At 39.6% G+C, this 23,727-nt stretch overlaps 1 protein-coding gene across 9 annotated transcripts in view; it reads left to right on the top strand.

Annotated features, from left to right (window-relative positions):
• The window catches only part of TLK2 (tousled like kinase 2), a 127,394-nt gene that overhangs the window by 41,276 nt on the left and 62,391 nt on the right, over positions 1 to 23,727 (top strand). For 7 of the 9 annotated variants that reach the window (XM_021068152.1, XM_021068148.1, XM_021068151.1 and 4 more), the window contains exons 3-7: positions 3,406 to 3,477; positions 4,420 to 4,489; positions 5,452 to 5,495; positions 6,202 to 6,297; positions 19,568 to 19,735. In XM_021068152.1, the coding sequence (XP_020923811.1) occupies positions 3,406 to 3,477; positions 4,420 to 4,489; positions 5,452 to 5,495; positions 6,202 to 6,297; positions 19,568 to 19,735 (450 nt within the window). The remainder of the gene's footprint in view (positions 1 to 3,405; positions 3,478 to 4,419; positions 4,490 to 5,451; positions 5,496 to 6,201; positions 6,298 to 19,567; positions 19,736 to 23,727) is intronic. The other 2 variants (XM_021068145.1, XM_021068149.1) reach the window with 2 other exon arrangements.

Here is a 23,727-nt window from a genome sequence, read left to right as displayed (position 1 = left end):
CGCCATAATAGGGACTCCTTGTTTCTATTTCCTGTTTTGCAGTTTTGCATAATCTTTATTGATCTATCTTCAGATTTGCTAAAATTATTTCTTCTGCCAGTTTAGTTCTACTCTTGTCCCCCTTTAGTGCATATTTTATTTTATTTTTTTAGGGCTGCTCATGCCACATATGGAAGTTCCCAGGGTAGGGGGTGAATTGGAGCTGCAGCTGCCAGACTACATCACAGCCACACCACATGCTATCTGAGCTGTGTCTGCAACCTACACCACAGCTGATGGCAGCACTGGATCCTTTACCCACTGAGTGAGGCCAGGGATTGAACCTGCATCCTCAAGGATATTAGTTGGGTTTGTTACCATAGAGCCACAACAGGAACTCCACATCTTTTATTTTCTATTGTAGTTTTCAACTCCAGAATTCCTATTTTTTGAAAAAATAAAATTTCTGGGTCTCTACTGATAGTCTTTATTTGAGGCAGCATTGTCATTCATACCTTCCTTTACTTCTTGTGGGTCCCTTTAGGTGCCCTAGGATGACTGGTACTTGGTAGGACTCTCTTTTCCTGACCAACCCAGCTGTTAAACTCCACTAATTGTCCAGACTCTTCTCTTGTTTTCAGCAATGCCCTGAGGCATAAATTCCTCTACAAACTAATCCAGTCAAATCAGGGTTCCTTAGAAGGAAAAGTTTCTGAGGTCTAGGTTTGCTGTTTGTTCTGACTAGGGAAGGACTCCTTCCAGGTGTCTTATTCCTTAATTCTCTCCTGCAGACTAGCTGATATACAGATAAGACTAATCTTCATCACACAAATCTCTTTCCAGTTGCTTTTTACCACAACCTCCATTGAATACCCTTAGACTTAAACTTGTATACACTGTTGAGAATGAAGTCAGGTCCTTTGGGAAAAGATTTGGTACTCCAGGTTCTTGCTTATTCCCCCTGGCAGAATGTCTAAGCCAAAGATCTAGAGCTGGAGATTGAGACAATGAGTGACACTTTTCTGTTAGTGACATTCAGGCTCTAGGAACTGAATGCTGGGGAGGTGGAGGTGGAGATGGGGTGCACACAGCAGCTCATCTCTCCTGGTGTGACCTATCATCTCACAAGCTGGGCAGAAGGGCTCTTGGGATCCCATTGTTCTCAGTGTACCATGCTTAAGGAAGAGCCTCTGTTCTGTAAGCTGAAGTTGGGCAGAAGGGAGCCTCCAGGGTTTTTGCTTGTTTTGTTTTGCTTTTAGATTTTTATTTTTTCCATTATAATTGATTTACAGTGTTCTTTGAATTTCTACTGTACAGCAAAGTGACTCAGTCACACACACACACACACACACACACACACACACATTATTTTTCTCACGTTACTATTCTCCATCATGTTCCATCACAAGTGACTAGGTATAGTTCCCTGTGCTATACAGCAGGATCTTGTTACTTATCTGCTCTGAATGCAATAGTTTGCATTAACCCTAAACTCCCAGTCCCCCTTCCCCTTGGCAACCACAAGTCTGCTCTCCAAGTCCATGAGTTCTTTTCTGTGGAAACGTTCATTTGTGCCATATATTAGATTCCAGATGTAAGTGATAGCATATGGTATTTGTCTTTCTGTTTTTGACTTACTTCACTTAGTACCAGAATCTCTAGTTCTATCCATGTGGCTGCAAATGGCATTATTTTGTTCCTTTTTATGGCTGAGTAGTATTCCATTGTGTATATATACACGACATCTTCTTAATCCATTCATCTGGCAGTGGACATTTAGGTTGTTTCCATGTCTTGACTATTGTGAATAGTGCTGCCATGAACATACGGGTGCATGTATCTTTTTCAATGAAAGTTTTGTCCAGATATATGCCCAAGAGTGGGATTGCTGGGTTGTTTGGTAGTTCTGTATTTAGTTTTCTGAGGTACCTTCATACTGTTTTCCATAGTGGTTGTACCAACTTACATTCCTACCAACAGTGTAGGAGGGTCCCTTTTCTCCACACCCTCTCTAGCATTTGCTATTTGTTGACTTGTTAATGATGGCCATTCTGATTGGTGTGAAGTGGTACCTTGTAGTTTTGATTTGCATTTCTGTAATAATTAGTGATGTTGAGCATTTTTTTCATGTGCCTATTGGCCATCTGTATGTCTTCTTTTTTTTTTTTGTCTTTTGTCTTTTTTAGGGCCGAACCCTGGACATGTGGAAGTTCCTAGGCTAGGGGTCTAATCAGAGCTGTTGCTGCCAGCCTACACCATAGTTCACAGCAACACAGGATCGTTAACCCACTGAGCGAGGCCAGGGATCGAACCCCCAACCTCATGGTTCCTAGTTGGATTCGTTTCAACTGCACCACGATGGGAACTTCTGTATGTCTTCTTTGGAGAAAGGTCTATTCAGGTCTTTTGGCTATTTTTCAAATGAGTTAGTGGTTTTTTTGCTGTTGCATTATATATGTTGTTTGTATATTTTGGAGATTAAGCCCTTGTCAGTTGCATCGTTTGAAACTATTTTCTCCCATTCTGTAGGTTGTCTTTTTTTTTTTTTTTTAATGGTTTCCTTTGCTGTGGAGTGTCCTGTTTTTTGATGTACTTGCCTGGGGCCTGGGACTTAGCCTCAGCAATGGAGAGCTGTGGGCAAGCTAAGAAACCTGAAATCCTTCTCCTCTCAGGAAGAAAGCCCTTGGACTGAGAGCTGGGGGAAGAGGGCGCCATGTGTTCTTGGCTGCAGTAGTCTGGAGCCCTGCTGAGGTGGAAGGGTGAGGGAGTCTGGTTGCAATACCACAGACTTTCACCTTTCAGACTGAATTTTCATAGATTTTATTGAATGGTTGTTTCTTCATTTGCTGTTTGCCCTAAGGGACTGTCGTCAGAGGTTTTGAATGGTGGTTTTAAAAACTTATTTCCATTGGTTTCACTGAGAAGCAGGCTATCACAGAGTCTCCTGCTTTTAGGCTAGAAGTTAATCTCTTGTAAGTTTTTTGAGCTAGCAGTAATGCCTCTTTAAAGCATGATTCAGAAAAGTGTTTCCTTCATTATGGGCTCTGACCACCCCCTTGTAAGGAACCATAACATCTCAACTCTCAGATATTGCCTTATGATACAAGAGGCCAAGAGAATTGATTTCCCCTTGCTTATTTTCCTTAGAGAATGAATTCGCTACATGTGGAAATAGTCTAGAAGGGAAAAATTTGCACATGAGTAGAGTTTGTAAAGGAAATGAAAATAACAGTAGCTAAATTTTAACATGAGGGCCCTATACTGTAATGGTTGATTGAATTCTTTTCAAGTTGGCTCAGAAGTGTTGTAATTATTAACTCTTGGTTGCTTTGAGTTGACTTAGATATTAAAATCAAATGGCTTCTTCAGTTTTGCTGTCATCCTAAATTAGATTCTTTTGATTCCTTTTTCTTTTCTTTTTTCCAGGGGCCACTCAATAGTGAGTCTTCCAACCAGAGCTTGTGCAGCGTGGGGTCCTTGAGTGATAAGGAGGTAGAGGTAAGAAGCCACATCCATTGCATTTCGTATTCCCACTCTTTCAGTCTGGGTTAAACACGGCACTGCATAATTCTGGGATGCTGGTAGGGTCTGTGTGAATGACTCCCCTTTGAGTTGTGTGCTCTTTGTGTCTGAGCAGATGTGGCCTGATAGGTTTCTATTATTATAATCATGCATGAGTGTTGTCCTTTAAATTTTTGCTTAATTGCCATCAATAAAGGGTAGAAATTTGCATTTGTGGCCAAATTAGCTTAGGTGTCCTTGAGTTTTAGCACGTGTCAGTACTTCAGCAGAGTGGGTCATTATGACCTTACAGACCTTAGTAATAAAATTTGAAGTTTTTTCATTTTTTAAGGCAAATAACCTAGCTGCATGGATATGCACTCAACTACTTTGCACTTAGATAAAATTTACAGTATGTTAGAGTCAGTTGAGTTATTATGCAAATATCTCCTTTTTGGAAAAAAGGATTAGATTTAAGCTCTTTCAAGGTAGAAATATTATAACAGCTGCTGTCAGAGCCTACTGTATACCAGGCGCTTGTACTACACTTATGCTGTATAAAATGTTGTATTTGGAGTTCCTTGGTGGCTCACTGGTTAAGGATCTGGTGTTGTCACTGCTGTGGTGGGTTCAATCCCTGGCCTGGGAACTTCCATATGCTCTGGGCACAGTCCAAAAAAAGTCTTATTTAAGCTTTGCAGCAGCCCTGATTTATAGATAAGTAAGTTGAAACTGCTATTTTAACTAGTTTGCCAAAAGTTGTATAGATGGTCTGGTTCCAGACCCTAATCTCCTTCCACGAATGTGCTTTAAGAGCAGGACACTGATTTAGGACTTGTCTGTGCCAGTTAAACCTCCTTATAAGTTTGATATTTTGTGCATAGCCTCTAATTTTCATAATGACAAAATGCTAATTGTGATGTATATGGTATTTAACAGACTCCTGAGAAGAAACAGAATGACCAGCGAAACCGGAAAAGAAAAGCTGAACCGTATGAAACTAGCCAAGGTAGTAATAATTTCTCACCAGTAAAAAATACTAAATTCTTATGTACTTAGGTAGAAAATTTCCAGCTCACACTAAATAGTTTGTGTACAAGGAGTCCTGACAAAGGAGATTTATATTCCTTAAGGGAATATCAGGCTGTTTATTATAGATTTGCCATTTGATACACACTTGACAAAACAGTGTCAGTTCTTTGGGGACTGGTTTTCCCTGTTGTAAGTTAATGACCTTCTCACCATGGGTTTTTTGTCAGACTAAGCATTTATTGTACAGAAAAGAGGTTACATTGAAGTTTTAACTGTCTCGTGTTAGATCAGTGATTTGTTAATAATAGGCAAGCAGAAATGGTTTCATTTACATGGCTGCTATTTTACCTACTCTTCTATGTCAATTATTTAGTTGAACATTTGTGCCCAGTGAAATAAATCTGTAAATATGATTGTAATAATGCCAAATTTCTTTAAATAATTAAAGAAAGAATGAATGAAATGGAAAGACTTCCAAAAAATGAAAACTGTAGTCTTTTTATTTTCCTTATTCTTTTAATCTGCAAATCATTTTTTACTTTTTGGGAGAAAATTCTCCTAGAGTGACAAGGTCACAAAGTTTTTGTGAAATAGAGTAAACCTTTTAGTTCCAATGAATTTGTTTTGAATTTTTTATCCTCTTAGTTGGGGATATGAATTATAGTTTATGTTTTCATATACACTTGCGGCATAAGTTTTGTTAATATACTTGTAAAAGAAAGGTTAATGAATCAAACTGTGAGAAAGTCTTTCTTTCAGTCTTTATTCAGTCTTTTATCTTGTGAAGAAAACTGTCTCTGTTCTTAGGATACATGTATTTTGGCTCATTTGGTAAAAGTCATCACTTAATAACAAGATAGATAGGCATAGTATACTTTTGTGAATGATGGTTTACTTGTGTTATTGGAAAAACCATACTTACTTTGGTTTCATTTTCAGGGAAAGGCACTCCTAGGGGACATAAAATTAGTGATTACTTTGAGGTAAGTTAAATTTTTTGGAAAAAAACATCTGTAGTGATTTAAAAAAAAACCTGAATCCTTTCATTTATTTAGGGCTTTAGAAAACAATATTTTTTCCTCCCCTTCCTCCCCATCTTCATCAACCTAGCGCTGCCACATCTCTCTCTATAAGAGGAAACGGCTGTTAACTTGCTAAATTTAAATTTGTTTATGATGTGTCTTGTCTGTGATGATATAAAAATTCACAAATGAGGTGATTTTTCTCTTGGCCGGACTAGGTTTTGTGTCTTACAAAGATTGAAGTGGAATGTCTTGGACTCTTCTTTTGTCCTCTTCCCTTTAGTCCAGTGAAATGTGTAGTGAGCTCACTGACCCATCGTTAGTGGTTACTAAAGAAGACAGTAACATCTGCTGTATTCCTGCTTCGTGTATTTTGAGAAAAGAAGGGAAAACATTCTTCTCTTAGGTCCTTTCAAAACCATGTGTACCTTCAGCTTTCTAGCCATGTTTTCTTTATATCTTGGTACATTTCTGCTGGTGCTCCTCAAAAATCTCATTGAAAAGAGCAGAATTTGACTTACATGGCATTTTCTCTCGATAGTAAGATATATTGACTTGAAGGGGCCATATGTAATTAAGACCTGTTTGTGTATTAATCTTTTACTCTCCTTATCTGAAGCATAGTACTGTTGTGAATTATTCATATCCATTTTTCCCTGTTGGCCAGTTTGCTGGGGGAAGCGGGCCAGGAACCAGCCCTGGCAGAAGTGTTCCACCAGTTGCACGATCCTCACCGCAACATTCCTTATCCAATCCCTTACCGGTAAGCATTCACCTGGAGAAATGTGACACCTGTTGTAGGATACAAGCAGCCAAGGAACACACAAACAAAGTTTCTCTTCCATTAATTATCCAAAGGGAATTAGGCATTAAGGAGAAACATTCTTAGTATTAGCTATGAATCACTTAACTTAGATTCAAATCTACATCAGTTAAATTTACGTTTGATAAGAGCTAACTTTAGATGCTTAGTATAGTAAGTGACTACTACGCCTCCAGTTTAGTGTTCTGTTAAGAAAGTGATTTCCAGTCCAAACATTAGGTTTTCGCTCTTGCTATAGACTTAAAAGTTCCTTAAAAGAATAAAATACAAATAAACAAAGAGGAGTTCCCGTCGTGGCTCAGTGGTTAACGAATCCAACTAGGAACCATGAGGTTGCGGGTTCCGTCCCTGACCTTGCTCAGTGGGTTAAGGATCCAGCGTTGCCGTGAGCTGTGGTGTAGAGGTTGCTGGGATCCTGCGTTGCTGTGGCTCTGGTGTAGACCGGTGGCTTACAGCTCCTATTCGACCCCTCGCCTGGGAACCTCCATGTGCCGTGGAAGCGGCCCAAGAAATGGCAAAATGACTATATATATATATATATATATATATATATACATACAAATAAATAAAAGATTTTGGTTAGCTCCTGGCATTTGAAATTATTTTTAAGGCTTCCTCAGTGATACAGTGAAGAACCTTATGCTATACAAATTTGGGATTGGTTTGTTTTCTGTCTTTTATTGAGATCTGAAGCTCTTACAAATATTATAGCTTATGTTAGTCATTCTCTAGGGGGTAGGGTGGTAGTTTGTCCCCTCAGGGGATGTTTGGGAATGTTGGAGTAATTTTTGGTCACAACTAGAAGGTGGGTGGGAGGATGCCATAGGCATCTACTGGGCGGAGGCCAGGGATGCTGGTAAACATCCTACAATGCAAAAGACAGGTGCTCACAACAAAGAATAATCTAGCCTAAAATGTCACTTAGTGCCAAGATTAAGAATCCCTGAGCTAGCTAATGTAGGATTTTGTGTTAATTTGCTCAGGTGCCTTTGGATAGTTTGTTCATACCATGTAAGAACTCACTACCTGAGTGTGTTCCTTCCACTGATGCCACAGATATTGCTATGGGATCTTAGGGAAAAGGGAGATCAGGAGTTTTCATTCTAGGTCTCTGTTTAGGAAAGTTGCTTTTCTGTGACACCTCAGAGTTGATTAAAATTACTTTTTCCCCTAAGTGATTTAGTCCTCTGTATTGTTAAAGTATTTCAAAATGTATTCCCCCCCCATAAAAACATGCATTCTTTAGGGTAGAATTATAATTATTAAAGAACTTAGGAAAATGTATTCAGCTTGAAAATTTTTGCTATTATTTTGTCATCCTTGCCATGTTTAAAAATGTTAGAAATGCCTGATACATAGATCTGCTTGGCGAGGTTGAGGTTTGTTAGATAACTTTGGAGGAGGGCTTATGTCTGTATTTTTATTAAGTTAAAATGTTAAGGGAGATTGCAGAATTATCCGTTGAGGACAAGTATGATTCGTAGAATTTTGTTGTCTATTACTCTTTTCTTCCTGAAGATTTTTTTCATTTGGCTTTAGTAATGTGACTACTCATCTATCATTTGTCAATTTACCTAAAGACAAAAGAGATGTTATTCAATGATCCGTAGACATTTCTGCCATCTCTGTGAATGGGAGCTGGTCCTCACCATTGTTTTGCCAGTCTAAGTATATTTTAGGTGGTAAAATAGGAACCAAGTTTTAATTTCCTTTTCCTATTGGCATTGAAAAGCTCTTTATTCTCCCAACTTAGGTTCTGCGCTCTGTTGTTATAATCACTGATTTGTGTATACCCTTCAATTCCCTTTTCCCACTTTCTCCATCATACTTGCCTGAAAACACTTGGCCCTGGTAAAATCTAATTTTCCACCTTTTCCTTGCCTGTGTCTAAGCAGCTCAGCATGGTTAGACATATACCCATGCTGACTGATCTCACTTTAAGTTCATGATCGCTAACCTCATGGATCCCAGTTGCCTACCAGTCCTATTATATTTTCATAGTTCCTTTCCTAGATGCATATTTCATGTTTTTGTCATTTCCTGCAAACCTCCAGCAACACTTCCTCTCCTTCTACTGTTTCAACTGATGGCTTTTTCTTTTTATTTTACTGAGAAAATAGAAGCAATCAGAAACAATCTGAAGAGAACTTCGCATGCTCCTATTCCAGATCTACCAAGCTCTTACATCGTCATCCATATCTGCCTTTTAGGATTAATGAACTTGCCAGCTCTTCATTTGGGCACAGGTTTTCCTGAAAATTGTTTCCAGCTCTACTTGACATTTCCACTTAATGTTCAGCTTAAAAACATCCCCAAAGGAACTCTCCGCCTCCCCTCCCCCATCACTAGCAGAACAACAATAACAAGCTGCCCTTCCTGCAGTCTACCTGGTCCTGGTAAATGATGGTTTACTCCCTCTGGTTTTTCAGGTCATAACCTCCTGTGCCATATCTAATCCGTTAATAAATCCTATTTTCTTTTTAAAAATACCCAAATCCAACCTCTTTTTTTTGTTTGTTTTTTTTTGTTTTGTTTTGTTTTGTTTTGGTTTTTTTGTTTGTTTCTCCACTTTAATCTTCAATGTGATCTCCCTGTTTATGCCTGTGTCTCACCTATTTTCAGTATAGTAGCCAAAATGATTCAATGAAAAAATTAAGGCAGATCCTGACCCTTCTCTGCTCAAAACTGTTCAGCGGCTGGTCCAGACTGCTCCAGGCGTATATGGCTCAGAAGCTCCTTCAATGATCTTGGCTTCCCCGTTGGCCTGACTCTATTTATTCTCCCTCTCCCTCCTGCCACCCTAGCTCCGCTGGCCTCCTTGAAGTTCCTTGAACACTGAAGCTCTCTTTTGCTTCAGAGACTTTGTACCTGCTCTTCCCTCTTCCAGGAATAGCATGATTAGCAATCTCTTCATAAGGCTGTTGCTCAAAAATGACCTTATCAGAGAGGTCTCTCCTGGCCACCTTCTTTAAATAGCAGTCCCTTTCACCTTGTAGCTCTGTCCCTAATCCTGTTTTAATTCTAGATTATTACTACCTTACATATACCTTTAAATTTTGATATGTATTTGAAGTTTTTTCACTGATTCATATTTATATACATAAGTCTACAACTTAATGAATTCTCACAAACTGTACCAGCACAAGAAACAAAGTATTACCAGCCCCTTCAAAAACCCCCTTATGCTCCCTTACAGTTGTTAGCCCCTTCCCTGCCATTGGGGTAGTAGCCACTATCCTGACTTCTAATAGCATAGCATAGTTTTTTGTTTTGTATTTTGTATAAAAGGAATCATGCAGTATATACTCTTGCATCTGGCTTCTTTTGTTCAACACTACTTTTGTAAGATTCATCCGTATTGTGTATTGCTATAGATCATTCACTGGTGTATGGTATAATTTAAAAATTTTTATTTAATAATTTACATACCTTAATTTTTAACTATACAATTAATCTGTTGCCCATCTTCTCCCAAGAGATCAGGGACTTTGTTCCCACAGCATGTGGAAGTTCCCAGGCCAGGGGTCAAACCTGTGCTGCAGTGGCATCCTGAGCTGAAGAGAGCAAGGGCTTTGTTTTGTTTATTTCCCACACACACGGGAAGAGGTGATATCTTGTGTAATTTTCAGTCTCTAACACCCAAAACGATGTTGGGCACACGGTAGGTACTCCTGACTATCTGTTGAAAGGGAAGAATGGATAAAGAATTACTTTTGCTTTTTTCCCCCCAACTATTCTTTTGTATTTCTTGTTAAATACAAAAAAGTACATAAAACATAAGCCTTTTTTGTGTGTGTCTTTTTTTTTTTTTTTTTTTTTTGCCATTTCTTGGGCCGCTCCCGCGGCATATGGAGGTTCCCAGGCTAGAGGTCGAATTGGAGCTGTAGCTGCCAGCCTACGCCAGAGCCACAGCAACGTGGGATCCAAGCCGCGTCTGCAACCTACACCACAGCTCATGGCAACGCCGGATCCTTAACCCACTGAGCAAGGCCAGGGATCCAACCTGTGTCCTCATGGATGTTAGTCAGATTCGTTTCCGCTGAGCCATGGAGGGCACTCCTAAATGTTCTGAATTCCAACTTTTGGCTCTTTGTCAGTTATTAAGAGGTATATTCATGACTCTCATGATAGTGGGAACTTCTTGTATTTATATTTTTGCTTTATGTATTAAGTGATTCTCTTAATTTCTTGTGGTACTTTTTGCTCTAACTGCAGTTTATTCGATATTTAAGTACATACAAACTGCTGTATGATGTAAATATTTCCATTTTTATACTATCAGCTTTTCATTATGTTCTCAGTGTATCTGACACATATCTAGTTGAAATTTTTTTCTTTATTCAGTCCATTTTTTTTAACTTTAGTGTATTTTCCCTATTTACATTTAATATACTTACCATTATATTGAGTTGAAATGTACCATCTTTTAATGTATTTCTTTTTTTTCCTGCCTATTCTGTTACTTTTTCTTTTCATTTCTTGTTTAACTTGGATTTTTAAAAATTATTTCATATTTGTCTCCTCTGCTAGTCCTGTGTGGTGTGTCGCTTAGAAAGGACCACAGGTATCTCTGATGTGCCGGAGTGTTGTTACTAGTATCTTTACCCTCCTGTCAAGTACATGATCACCTCAGAGCATTGACTCCATTATCTACTACTTAACTTGGTGGTTGTGTATGTTTTTATTTCACCTTTTTTGTTTTTGGCCTCATAAAACATATTGTTTTATACTGTTGGTGTTCATTTAGATTTATCTGTATATTTACCTTTTTCTTTGAGCTTCTTCCCTTTTTGCATATTACACCTTCCGCTCTGGGTCACTTTCTTCTGCCTTCCTTTTGTATTCTTTTAGTACAGTATGTATCTGCTGGGGGTTAACTCTAGGTGTTTGTTTGCCGAAATAACTTGATTTCACTTTATTCTTGAAAGATGTATATGCTGTGTATATTTGTAGTTGGCATTTTTTTTCTTTTCATACAATTGGGTATATTATTACCATCTTCTGGTACCTCTTGTTACTATGGAGAAGCCGGCTTTCATTCACTTGCTATTTCTTTGAAAGTATCTACTCCTCCCCCTCCATCCCCACCCCAGGCTGCTTTTAACATCTTTATCTGTGGTGGTCTGCAGTTTTACTATGATGCATCCTTTTATTTCTCTTGTTTGTAATTTGTTAGGCTTCTGATATCTGTGGGTTGGTGTCTTATACCATTTCTGAATAATTATTTTCCATTTTCTCTTCAGATATTATCTCTGCCTTGTCTTTTTTACCTCCTATAAAATTTCGATATGTTATATATGTTTTCGAAAAAGTCTACATGTTACACTCTCTCTATCATCATGCCTCTTAACTTCTTTTTTCAATTTTCTTTTGGTCTTTGTATGCTCCATTTTGGATAGTTTCTTGCCTTTCAGTTCCCAAATTCTCTGTTTTGTTGTATTTAATTTGCCCCACTAATTCTTCTTTTTTTTTTGTCTTTTTGCTATTTCTTGGGCCGCTCCTGGGGCATATGGAGGTTCCCAGGCTAGGGGTTGAATCGGAGCTGTAGCCGCTGGCCTACGCCAGAGCCAGAGCAACGCGGGATCTGAGCCACCTCTGCAACCTACATCACAGCTCACGGCAACACTGGATCATTAACCTGCTGAGCAAGGCCAGGGATGGAACCCGCAACCTCATGGTTCCTAGTCAGATTTGTTAACCACTGAACCACGATGGGAACTCTTGCCCCACTAATTCTTAATTTTTGTTGTTTTATGTTCCCTGTGTATATATTCAAACGTGTCTTTCATTTATTTTTTTATTCTAGTAGACATCGTTGTTTTATAATCTATGTGTTTTAATTCTGGTATTTGAAGTCATTTTGAATCTCTTTCTTCTGTCTCTTGTTTTTCCTAGTTGTTGTTCAGGGCTTTCTTTCTTTTCTCTTTTTTTTTTGCTTTTTAGCGCTGCACTTGCAGCATATGAAAGTTTCCCAGGCTAGGGGTCGAATTGGAGCTCCAGCAGCGCAGGATCTGAGCTGTGTCTGTGACCTACACACACCTCATGGCAACACCACATCCTTAACCCACTGAACAGGGCCAGGGATTGAACCCGCATCTTCATGGATACTGGTTGGGTTTGTTATTGCTGAACCATAACGGGAACTTCTCAGGGCTTTATTTCTTTTATGCTTCATTTTTTGCGGACTGCTCATTGTTCTTGAAAAATTATTTGTGAAATTTCTTTGAGATCTTGGGTAAATATGTGTTCCTCCAGGGAGAATTTTTATTTGCTTCTTTCAAGTGCCTAGAGATTCTACTAACTCAGTAATACTACAAATTACTGAATTCATAGCTTGTATTTTGTTTGTTTGGTTTGCTTATTTTGTTTGTTTGTTTCAGCCACTTAGGCAATATTGATTTGAATTATGTTAACATTTCTCAGGGGAGCCTCTCTCCCTGCATGGCCTGGGCAGTTTGTAGTAGTGCTTTGGAAGTGCAGCTTAAAGTGGGAAGGGTTTCTTATTGAACCCTGTACTCTGGGTGGGCTTTGGCCTGTGACTGTCCACTTAGTAACATGGTGCCCTGGGAAGGGAAATTCAAGATCTGCAGGTCCTCATAGGGCAGATGTGACTTTGGTGCTTCTTTTACCCTGTCTTGTGTTCCTTATTTCCCTTAGGTCTTGCCAGATCCCTACTATTTTATTAACTTTTGTATGCTTTTAATATCTTTTTTCATATGTTGTCCTGTTTTTACAGTTGTTTTCTAAGGGGAGGTTCATACAAATATCCTAGACTGCTGTATTTCCAGAAATATTTTAAGCTCTTTGAGCCCTTGGTAAATATGTATTGAATATATAACAGAATGATTTGTTTTAATGTTGCAGCTTCAATGAGAAGTCTCCTGAGTATTGAGACTGTTGTGAATGGGTTTCACAGGTGTTCTGGAGCCTGAATTTAAACTGTTTTTATTTGGTAGGGTAAGAGTGTTGGTCTTGAGGTGGATTCTGCTCATAGAGGTTTTTTTTTTTTTACTTTTGGTTTTTGGGTTTTGTTTGTTTGTTTTTTAGGGACCCACTCGCAGCATATGTAAGTTCCCAGGCTAGGGGTCAGAATCAGAGCTGCAGCTGCCGGCCTTCACCACAGCCACAGCACCTCGGGATCTGAGCTGCATCTGTGACCTACACCCCAGCTCACAGGAGTGCTGGATCCTTAACCCACTGAGCGAGGCCAGGGATCGAACCTGCATCCTCATGGAGCCTAGTCAGATTCGTTAACTACTGAGCCACGAAGGGAACTCCTACTTGTAGAGTTTTTTGAAACAATTCTTTTGTCAGGATAATTTTGATTAATTTGTTTTACTTTTGTTTTCTAAAATGAAATGTTAACTAATTTTCCCTGATAAAGGGATACATATGGAGTATGAAAGTTCAACAGTTCAGAAATGGCAAAATACAAATTCTTCTCAATAAGAACTATTATTAAAGAGTTTAGGAATTCCCTCTTTGGAGCAATGGGATTGACAGTGTCTCTAGAGCACTAGGGTCCAGGTTTGATCCCCAGCCTGGCACAGTGGGTTAAGAATCCAGTGTTGCAGCAGCTGCAGTTTAGGTCACAACTGTGGCCTGGATCTGATCCCTCGCCCGGGAACTCCATATGCTACAGGGTGGCCAAAAAAGAAAAAATAAAGGGGAAAAAAAAAGTTTAGTGGGTATATGTGTATACGTGATGTGTGTTCATATAGTAGATTTCCTCATTTCCATTGTATTTATTTAATCAATAGCCTATAAACATTTTGTATTCTATAATTAATGTTGTATTCCATGTCCTTATATATACCTCTGTATTTATGCATTTTCCCCTCTGAATCAGTTTCCAAAGTAGAGCTCCCAAGTCAAAGAATATACTTACTTTTATCACGTAATTGCTAGCAGGTTATCAGCAGTTTGAGGGTCCCAATTTCTACATACCCTTCTAATACTGAATTCTGTCACTATAATATCTGTCACTATAATATTTGCCAGTGAGAAAAATACCTTGTTTTAACTTGCATTTCTTTTCTTTCTTTTTTTTTTTTTAAATGATTTTTTTAATTTTCCCACTGTACAGCAAGGGGGTCAGGTTATCCTTACATGTATACATTACAATTACATTTTTTCCCCCCACCCTTTCTTCTGTTGCAACATGAGTATCTAGACAAAGTTCTCAATGCTATTCAGCAGGATCTCCTTGTAAATCTATTCTAAGTTGTGTCTGATAAGCCCAAGCTCCCGATCCCTCCCACTCCCTCCCCCTCCCATCAGGCAACCACAAGTCTCTTCTCCAAGTCCATGATTTTCTTTTCTGAGGAGATGTTCATTTGTGCTGGATATTAGATTCCAGTTATAAGTGATAGCATATGGTATTTGTCTTTGTCTTTCTGGCTCATTTCACTCAGGATGAGATTCTCTAGTTCCATCCATGTTGCTGCAAATGGCATTATGTCATTCTTTTTTATGGCTGAGTAGTATTCCATTGTGTATATATACCACATCTTCCGAATCCAATCATCTGTCGATGGACATTTGGGTTGTTTCCATGTCCTGGCTATTGTGAATAGTGCTGCAATGAACATGCGGGTGCATGTGTCTCTTTTAAGTAGAGTTCTGTCTGGATATATGCCCAAGAGTGGGATTGCGGGGTCATATGGAAGTTCTATGTATAGATTTCTAAGGTATCTCCAAACTGTTCTCCATATTGGCTGTACCAGTTGACATTCCCACCAAGAGTGCAGGAGGGTTCCCTTTTCTCCACAGCCCCTCCAGCACTTGTTATTTGTGGATTTATGAATGAGGGCCATTCTGACTGGTGTGAGGTGGTATCTCATGGTAGTTTTGATTTGCATTTCTCTTATAATCAGTGATGTTGAGCCTTTTTTCATGTGTTTGTTGGCCATCTGTATATCTTCTTTGGAGAACAGTCTATTCAGGTCTTTTGCCCATTTTTCCATTGATTGATTGGCTTTTTTGCTGTTGGGTTGTATAAGTTGTTTATATAGTCTAGAGATTAAGCCCTTGCCGGTTGCATCATTTGAAACTGTTTTCTCCCATTCTGTAAGTTGTCTTTTTGTTTTCTTTTGGGTTTCCTTTGCTGTGCAAAAGCTTTTCAGTTTGATGAGGTCCCATGGGTTTATTTTTGCTCTAATTTCTATTGCTTTGGGAGACTGACCTGAGAAAATATTCATGATGTTGATATCAGAGAGTGTTTTGCCTATGTTTTCTTCTAGGATAACTTGCATTTCTTCATTAGTGATATTTATATCTTTTCATATGTTTAATGGCCTTTTGGATTTCTCTCTTAATGCTTGTTCAGCTCCTCTGCTTATTTATTTGAGTATTTGTTTTGTCTTACTGATGGGTAGGAGCATGTTATTTATTAAGATTGTTAACTCGGGAGTTCCCGTCGTGGCGCAGTGGTTAACGAATCTGACTAGGAACCATGAGGTTGCGGGTTCGGTCCCTGCCCTTGCTCAGTGGGTTAAGGATCCGGCGTTGCCGTGAGCTGTGGTGTAGGTTGCAGACGCGGCTCGGATCCCGCGTTGCTGTGGCTCTGGCGTAGGCCGGTGGCTACAGCTCCGATTGGACCCCTAGCCTGGGAACCTCCATATGCCGCGGGAGCGGCCCAAGAAATAGCAACAACAGCAACAACAACAACAACAACAACAACAACAACAAAAAGACAAAAGACTGTTAACTCATTGTCATTTATATTGTAAATATTTTTTGCCTGTTTGTAATTTATCTTTTTTTTTTTTTTTTTTTTAAGGCCTGCACTCACGGCATATGGAGGTTCCCAGGCTAGGGGTGGAATTGGAGCTGTAGTTGGTGACCTACACCAGAGTCACAGCAACACCAGATCTGAGCCACATCTGCAACCTACACCACAGATCATGGCAATGCCAGATCCTTAACCAACTGAGCGAGGCCAGGGACCGAACCCCCAACCTCGTGGTTCCTAATTGGATTCATTTCCGATGCACCACAACGGAACTGTAATTTATCTTTTAGTTTTGTGTTTACTCTCACCTTTCAGAAGTCAAAAAATTTGAAGTCGTCAATTTATTAATGTTTCTCCTTCATGGCTTACTGGTTTTGTCTTATTCCTAGATGTTTGTATATGGGTTTTTTTGTGTGGTTTTTTTTTTTTTTTTCTCTTTTGGTCTTTCTGCCTTTTCTAGGGCTGCTCCCATGGCATATGGAAGTTCCCAGGTCTAATTGGAGCTGTAGCCACTGGCCTATGCCAGAGCCACATCAACGCCAGATCCGAGCCACGTCTGCTACCTACACCACAGCTGACGGCAACACCAGATCCTTAACCCACTGAGCAACCCAGGGATCGAACTTGAAACCTCATGGTTCCTAGTCGGATTTGTTAACCACTTCGCCACAACGGGAACTCCTGTATATGGTTTTTATTTTTAATGTCATGTTTAAAAAATCCTTCACCACTAGGTCACTAGAAAGCATTTGAGTATTTTTCCTTATGATTTTTATGTATACTCCAAGGAAGCAGTCTACTTTTTCTTTTTTTCCCTAATACCTAAGCACATATCCTATCATCTTTGTGATAAATTCCCACTAATTAGAAATGCATTTAAATCACAAATTATATATCCATTTTATATGGGTCTTTTCCTGAATTTTCTGTGCCACTGGTCAATATGTCTGTTCCTGTATGAGTTATTATATGATTTAGTTAATGGTGCTTTGTAGTAAGTTTTAACAGCTAGTCTGTGATTTCCTTTTTCAAAAATAATGTGAATAGAAGTTTTTTTTATGATGCAGTAGGTTAAAGATTCAGCATTGTCATTACAGCAGCCTGGGTTGCTGCTGTGGTGCAGGTTTGATTTCTGACCCAGGAATGTCCATATGCTATGGGCATAGCCAGAAAAAAAAATTACGTGGCTGAAGGTTCCCTTGTGGTGAAAAAGGTTAAGGATCTAGTATTGCCCCAGCTGTGGTTCAAGCTGCAGCTGTGGTATGGGTTCGATTCCTGGCCTGGGAACTTCTACTCTCTTTGCGTACAGCACACACACACACACACACAAATTATGTGGCTGATTTTGATTATTTTTCCAAGTGAACCTCTGAATTAATTTGTGAAAATCCACAAAAACAATCTGCCAAAAGAGCAAGAGAGAACCTAGATGATTGTTACACTCCCACAGTGCCCTCTCTGGCAAAAAACAACCCCCCAAAATAAACAAAAATCCTTAAGGGGGTTCCCATTGTGGCTTAGCGGTAAAGAACCCAACTAGTATCCATGAGGATTTGGGTTGTATCGCGGCCCTGCTCGGTGGGTTAAGGATCTGGCATTGCTGTGGCTGTGGTGTAGGCTGGCAGCTGCAGCTCCGTCTGATTCGACTCCTAGCCTGGGAAACTCTACATGCTGCAGATGCAGCCCTAAAATACAAAAGCAAAAACACAGGAGTTCCCGTCGTGGCGCAGCGGAAACAAATCTGACTAGGAACGATGAGGTTGCAGGTTCGATCCCTGGCCTTGCTCAATGGGTTAAGGATCCGGGGCATTGCTGTGAGCTGTGGTGTAGGTTGAGGATGCAGCTCAGATCCTTTGTTGCTGTGGCTGTGGTGTAGGCTGGCAGCTACAGCTCAGATAAGACCCCTAGCCTGGGAATCTCCATATGCCACGGGTGTGGCCCTAAAAAGACAAGAGACAAATAAAAAGACACGCCCCCCCCATGAGAAAAAGCTCTAAGCATTGGCTTTTAGAGAAATCTGACATGTATAAAATTTACTTATTTATTTGCTTATTTATCTACTTATTTAATTTTGCTTTTTAGGGCTGCGCCTGCGACATATGGAGATTCTAGGCTAGGGTTGAATGAGAACTGTAGCTGTCCACCTATACCACAGCCACAGCAACATAGGATCCAAGCCATGTCTGTGACCTATACCACAGCTCACGGCAATGCTGGCTTTTTAACCCACTGAGCAAGGCTGGGGATGGAACCTGCGTCCTCGTGTCAGATTTGTTAACCACTGAGTCATGACGGGAACTCCTGACATGTATAAAACTTAAATTCAGAAGTATGATATTGCCCTTTAGTTTAGATCATCTTTTATATTCATCAGCGAAGCCGTAGTTTTCCTTTATATGTGATCTGCCTATTTCTTAAGTTGCCTTGTAAGTATTTTACAAATACTTTGAATCTTTTTCTTTGGTTACTACATGTTCTGATTATAAACAATTACCGTTGATAAATGGGGAAGTTATTGATTTTTGTATATTTGTTTTATATTTGGCCATTTTACTAAACTCTTATTTGCTATTTTTCAGTTGGTTTGTTTTGTTTCCTTTGTGAATAGTTATATCATCCAAAAGTGACACTTTTTAAATGTTTAATATTTTCTGATGTTTATACCTCATATTGTTTTCCTTATTACATTGGCTAAAAAGTCTTGATAATGTTGAATGATTGTGATATTAATATGTTTACCTCTGTCTAGTTCCTAATTTTAATGAAATGTCTCTAGTATGGCACCGTTAATTGTACTTATGTTGATTTCAGAAAAAGTACTCTCTGTTGTATTATAAGTTGAAGTGTTGTTATCATTGTTTTTTCTTTTTTGAGGTCTTGCTCAACAATGTGCAAATCTTTTTTGGCATCTAAAGGGAAGACTCTTGATTCCCCCCCAACATCAATGTAATGAATCGCATTAGTAGATAAAATAGAATAATGAATCACCCTTATGTTTCTGAAATAAACTACACATAATTGTGGTATATTATTCTTTTGTTTGTATTTACTTTAGATTTTGCATGTAGGTTTAGTATAGTATGGTGAGAATAGAATTGAGAGTGAAATAAGCTTCACCTGTAAAGTAGGGTACAGATGCCTTAATCTTCATTTACCTGGAGGATAGAAGTAGCAGTTCCTTTGTAGAATTGAGGGTATTGTGAAGTTGTTTGTTGGACTCTATGAAGTAACCTTCAAATTTAGAGTTATGTGAATATAAAACCATTAATATGTAATTGTATGGAATTTGAGTAAGATACTAGCTCAGGTTTGTAGATTTGTCATAATCCAGTGATAATGTTATTTTGCTTTCCATATTTGTTTTCAGAGGTTTTTTTTTTTTAATCCTTATATCTGATAACTTTTATCTGTTGCATGTTTTGGCAAAATAGATTTCCTCTCTTATGTATTTTGTGTGTCTTCTTTAATGTTTTCCAGCGGCGAGTAGAGCAGCCCCTCTATGGTTTAGATGGCAGTGCTGCAAAGGAGGTATCTGAGGAGCAGTCTGCTCTGCCAACCCTGATGTCAGTGATGCTAGCAAAACCTCGGCTCGACACAGAGCAGCTGGCACAGAGGGGAGCTGGCCTCTGTTTCACTTTTGTTTCAGTGAGTACTGAGGCTAAGTTTATGCAGATTCTTGTTGCTGTGGAATTCCGTGATGAAGTCTAGTAATTATTTTCAGAGAGATGGTGATTTCTTTTTCTTTCTTTCTTTCTTTTTTTTTTTTTTTTTTCGTCTTAAAAGAATTAAGGGCTGAACCTGCGGCATATGGAAGTTCCCAGGCTAGAGGTCTAATCAGAGCCAGCCTACACTACAGCCACAGCAACGTGGGATCCAAGCCACGTCTGTAACTTACACCACAGCTCATGGCAGCGCTGGATCAAACCGTCATCCTCATGGATATTGGTCGGATTCGTTACCACAGAGCCACCAAGGGAACTCTGAGATGATGATTTCTAACTGTTTTCTATACACTTTTACTCATGCTCCCTTGGATCGGGGGCAGAGAGAGACTGCTGTGTCAAAGTCGGAGCATACCGCAAGAAGGAAAACACAATCTTAGTTTGACAAAGAAGAAAATGAAAGACAAATTGAATTAAGTTACAATTAAAAATAAAATCTCCAAACTCCAGCCATTACTTATTTAAAGCAATATTTAAATTAATAAAATTTTAGTGTGGGGACGGGCATGCTTACCAGTCATTTCCCCCTGTGTGGTATTTGGGCAACGTACATGTTTGCCTTCTCTCCCCTCTTCGGAGTATTAGCACAGATTACTTTTTCCAAGAATATTTGGCTACCTGTTTGCTCCTTGTTGCCTGCTTCTCTCTCCTTCCTTGAAGAATATGAATTTATTATGATTATTGGAGCCCCATTTTATACCTAACAAATTATAATGCAGCTTGGCTTAAAAGTTGTGCTGAAATTCCCATTATGGCTCAGTGGGTTAAGAACTTGACATAGTGTCCTTGAGGATGCAGGATTCCTGGCCTTGCTCAGTGGGTTAAGGATCTGCTACAAGCTATGGCATAGGTCACAAATGCATCTTAGATATGGTGGTGTTGTGGCTGTGGCGTAAGCCTGCAACTGCAGTTCCAGTTCAACCTCTTACCCAGGAACTTCCACATACCATGAGGTCGTCCAAAAAGAAAAAAAAAAAGTATATATATATTTTTTCTTTCAGTGTCAAAAGAATAGAGAAACTTCTTATGTGAAGACAGTAAATTTTATGCTTGAGAGGCAAAGGAAACACAACATAAAATGGGAGAATTGACCAATGTAATATTTTGGCTGTGCCCGATAGCATTGTGGAATACTTTGAGAATGCAGTAGTATTGTTTTAGAGAATGTGTGTATATGTCTGTCTGTCTGTGTTTGTATATGTTTCATTGTGTGACAGGTATATAGTGAAATACACAGGATTTTGATCAGCAGGAACTCATCCCCTAATGCAAGTCCTTCCATAAAAAGCATGGGCATGCATGGAAGCAGGTGCATCTGCTCAGTCCTATCACCCAGTACTCAGGCTGCCAGGAGTTGCATATCTACAGCCAGGTTGTTCTCATGTGGGAGAAAGATGACAGAGTAAGAAAACGATCATGTCTGAAGACGGAACATAGAAACAGTATAAAAACCAAAGGCCTAGGAGCTTCAGCCTAGTTCTGTTTATCTTTGCTTCTCTGTAGTTCCAGCTGTGATAGAAATTTAGTAATATAAAAAAAGGAAAAAGCAAAAGAGTATGTTGTGCATGAGTATACAATAGATTTTATTAATAGATAAAGACAAGCAATTTCCTTAAAAAAAAAAGCAGAGGCTATGAACAAGCAGATTTTTTCAGCCGCACTCATGGCATGTGGAAATTCCCAGGCCAGGAATCAAACTCGTGCCATAGCAGAAACCCAAGCTGCTACAGTGAAAACGCCAGATCCTTATCCTGCTGCACCACAGGGGGACTCCCTTTTTTTTTAAATGGCTGCACTGCAGCATATGGGCGTTCCCAGGACAGGAATTCAATCTGTTTGCACTGCAGCTACAGCAATACTGGATTTTTTAGCCCACTGCCCTTGGCTGGGGATTGAACCTAGGCCTTTGCAGCAACCTGAGCCATTGCAGTTGGATTCTTAACCCTCTGCACCACAGCCCAAAGTGGAAACTCCTGGACTAATATCTGTTTTATTTGTTTGTTTTTATGAACAGACAGTACTACGGGGGATAAAAAAAAGACATGACTAATAACATGAAAAAGTGCTTACCTTCAACCACAGAGAAATGCAAAATAAAACAAGAATGCTTTGGAGCTCCTGTCGTGGCGCAGTGGAAACAAATCTGACTAGGAACCATGAGGTTGCGGGTTTGATCCCTGGCCTTGCTCAGTGGGTTAAGGATCCAGCGTTGCCGTGAGCTATGGTGTAGGTTGCAGACACCGTTCGGATCTGGCATTGCCATGGCTGTGGTGTAGGCCGGCAGCTGTAACTCCGATTAGACCCCTAGCCTGGGAACCTCCACGTGCCGAGGGAGCGGCTCTAAAAAGCAAAAAAAAAAAAAAAAACAGAACAAAACAAGAAAGCTTTTCTTTTCTTTTTTTGGCTCTGCTGCAGCATATAGAGTTCTTGGGCCAGGGATCAGATCCAAGTCATGGTCTTAACCCTAAGCCACAGCTTCGGCAATGCTGGATCCTTAAACCACTGTGCTGGGCTGGGGATTGAACCTGCATCCCAGTGCTCCCAAGACACTGTCGGTCCTGTTGCGCCACAGTGGGAACTCCAAAATAAAACATGGTAACTCTTGACCTGTCAAATTGGCAAGGATTAATAAATTTGATAATTCTTAATGCAGGTAATAGTTTAAATACACATGCAGTTTTATACTGACTATAAGTTAGTATAGTCATTTGGGTAAGTTGGCGTTTAATAAGTATTAAGGATTGCATATTAAACTCAGCATTAAGTTTACATATCCTTGGGTCCAGAAATCCATTCCCATAAAACACAAAGATGTTTATTGTTTATAAATTGCAAAAATCTGGAAGCAACGTCCCTCCACCAGTGTTTCAGAGGACCTTAGAACAAGGATATGTGTGACTTCCATGTTGCTGAATTCAGTGATCAGTTCTCAGAATTTATTCAGCATAATTCATTAGCTGTAGTTGCTTACTCCCTTCTTCTCCAAGCACTAGCTCTTCTCTTGGCCTCTTTTGGTTCTTCCTCATTTCCCAGCTCTGTAAACATTAGAGCGTCCCCGGACTCAGTCTTCAGACCTCTTGTCTATCTTCATTCTGTAATGAAACTCCCATTTAGTTTCTTTTTCTTTTTCTTTTTTTTTTTTTTTTTTTAGGGCCACACCTGCAGCATATGGAGGTTCCCAGGCTAGGGGTCCAATCAGTGCTACAGCTGCCAGTCTACCCACAGCAGTAGCAACACCAGATCCAAGCTATGTCTGCGACCTCCACCTCAGCTCACTGCAATGCCGGATCCTTAACCCTCTGAGCGAGGCTAGGGATTGAACCCTCATCCTCATGGATCTTAGTCAGGTTCGTTAACCACTGAGCCATGATGGGAACTCCTCAGTTAGTTTCTTGGTTTCAGTTATCACCCTTATGCAGAAGACTTCCAGATTCATATGTCCCACCCAGATCCCTGCCCTGAATTCTGGACCTGTGTAGTCAGTTGCCTCATCATGTCTGAGAGGCATATCAAATTTAACATGACCAAAATGAAATTCATTTTTGTTCCCCCACTCCAAACCCCCATTTCTTCCATGTCTCAGTAATTGCATCATTCTGGTCTTGTCTCATTATTTTATACCCAATTTCAAATCCATCAGCAAGCCTTAGTGATTTTACCTTCAGGAGTTCCCTTATTGCGCAGTGGGTTAAGGATCCAGCGTTGTCACTGCAGTAGCTCGGATTTGATCTCTGGCCCTGGATCCCGTGCTGTGGGTGTGGCCAAAAAAAAATTAACCTTCAAAATATGTTCAAAATTCTGCTACTTCTACCTTCCTTAACTACTACCACTCGAATCTAATCCTTCCACTGAGATTATGGCAGTAGCCTCCTGACAGGACCCTTTGCTTCTGCCTTTGTTCCTTTTAATCTGTCT

This window comes from Sus scrofa, chromosome 12 (assembly GCF_000003025.6).
Source record: "Sus scrofa isolate TJ Tabasco breed Duroc chromosome 12, Sscrofa11.1, whole genome shotgun sequence".
Taxonomy (NCBI): domain Eukaryota; kingdom Metazoa; phylum Chordata; class Mammalia; order Artiodactyla; family Suidae; genus Sus; species Sus scrofa.
Note: the sequence above shows the minus strand (reverse complement) of the source record. Positions and strands in the feature narration are given on the sequence as shown.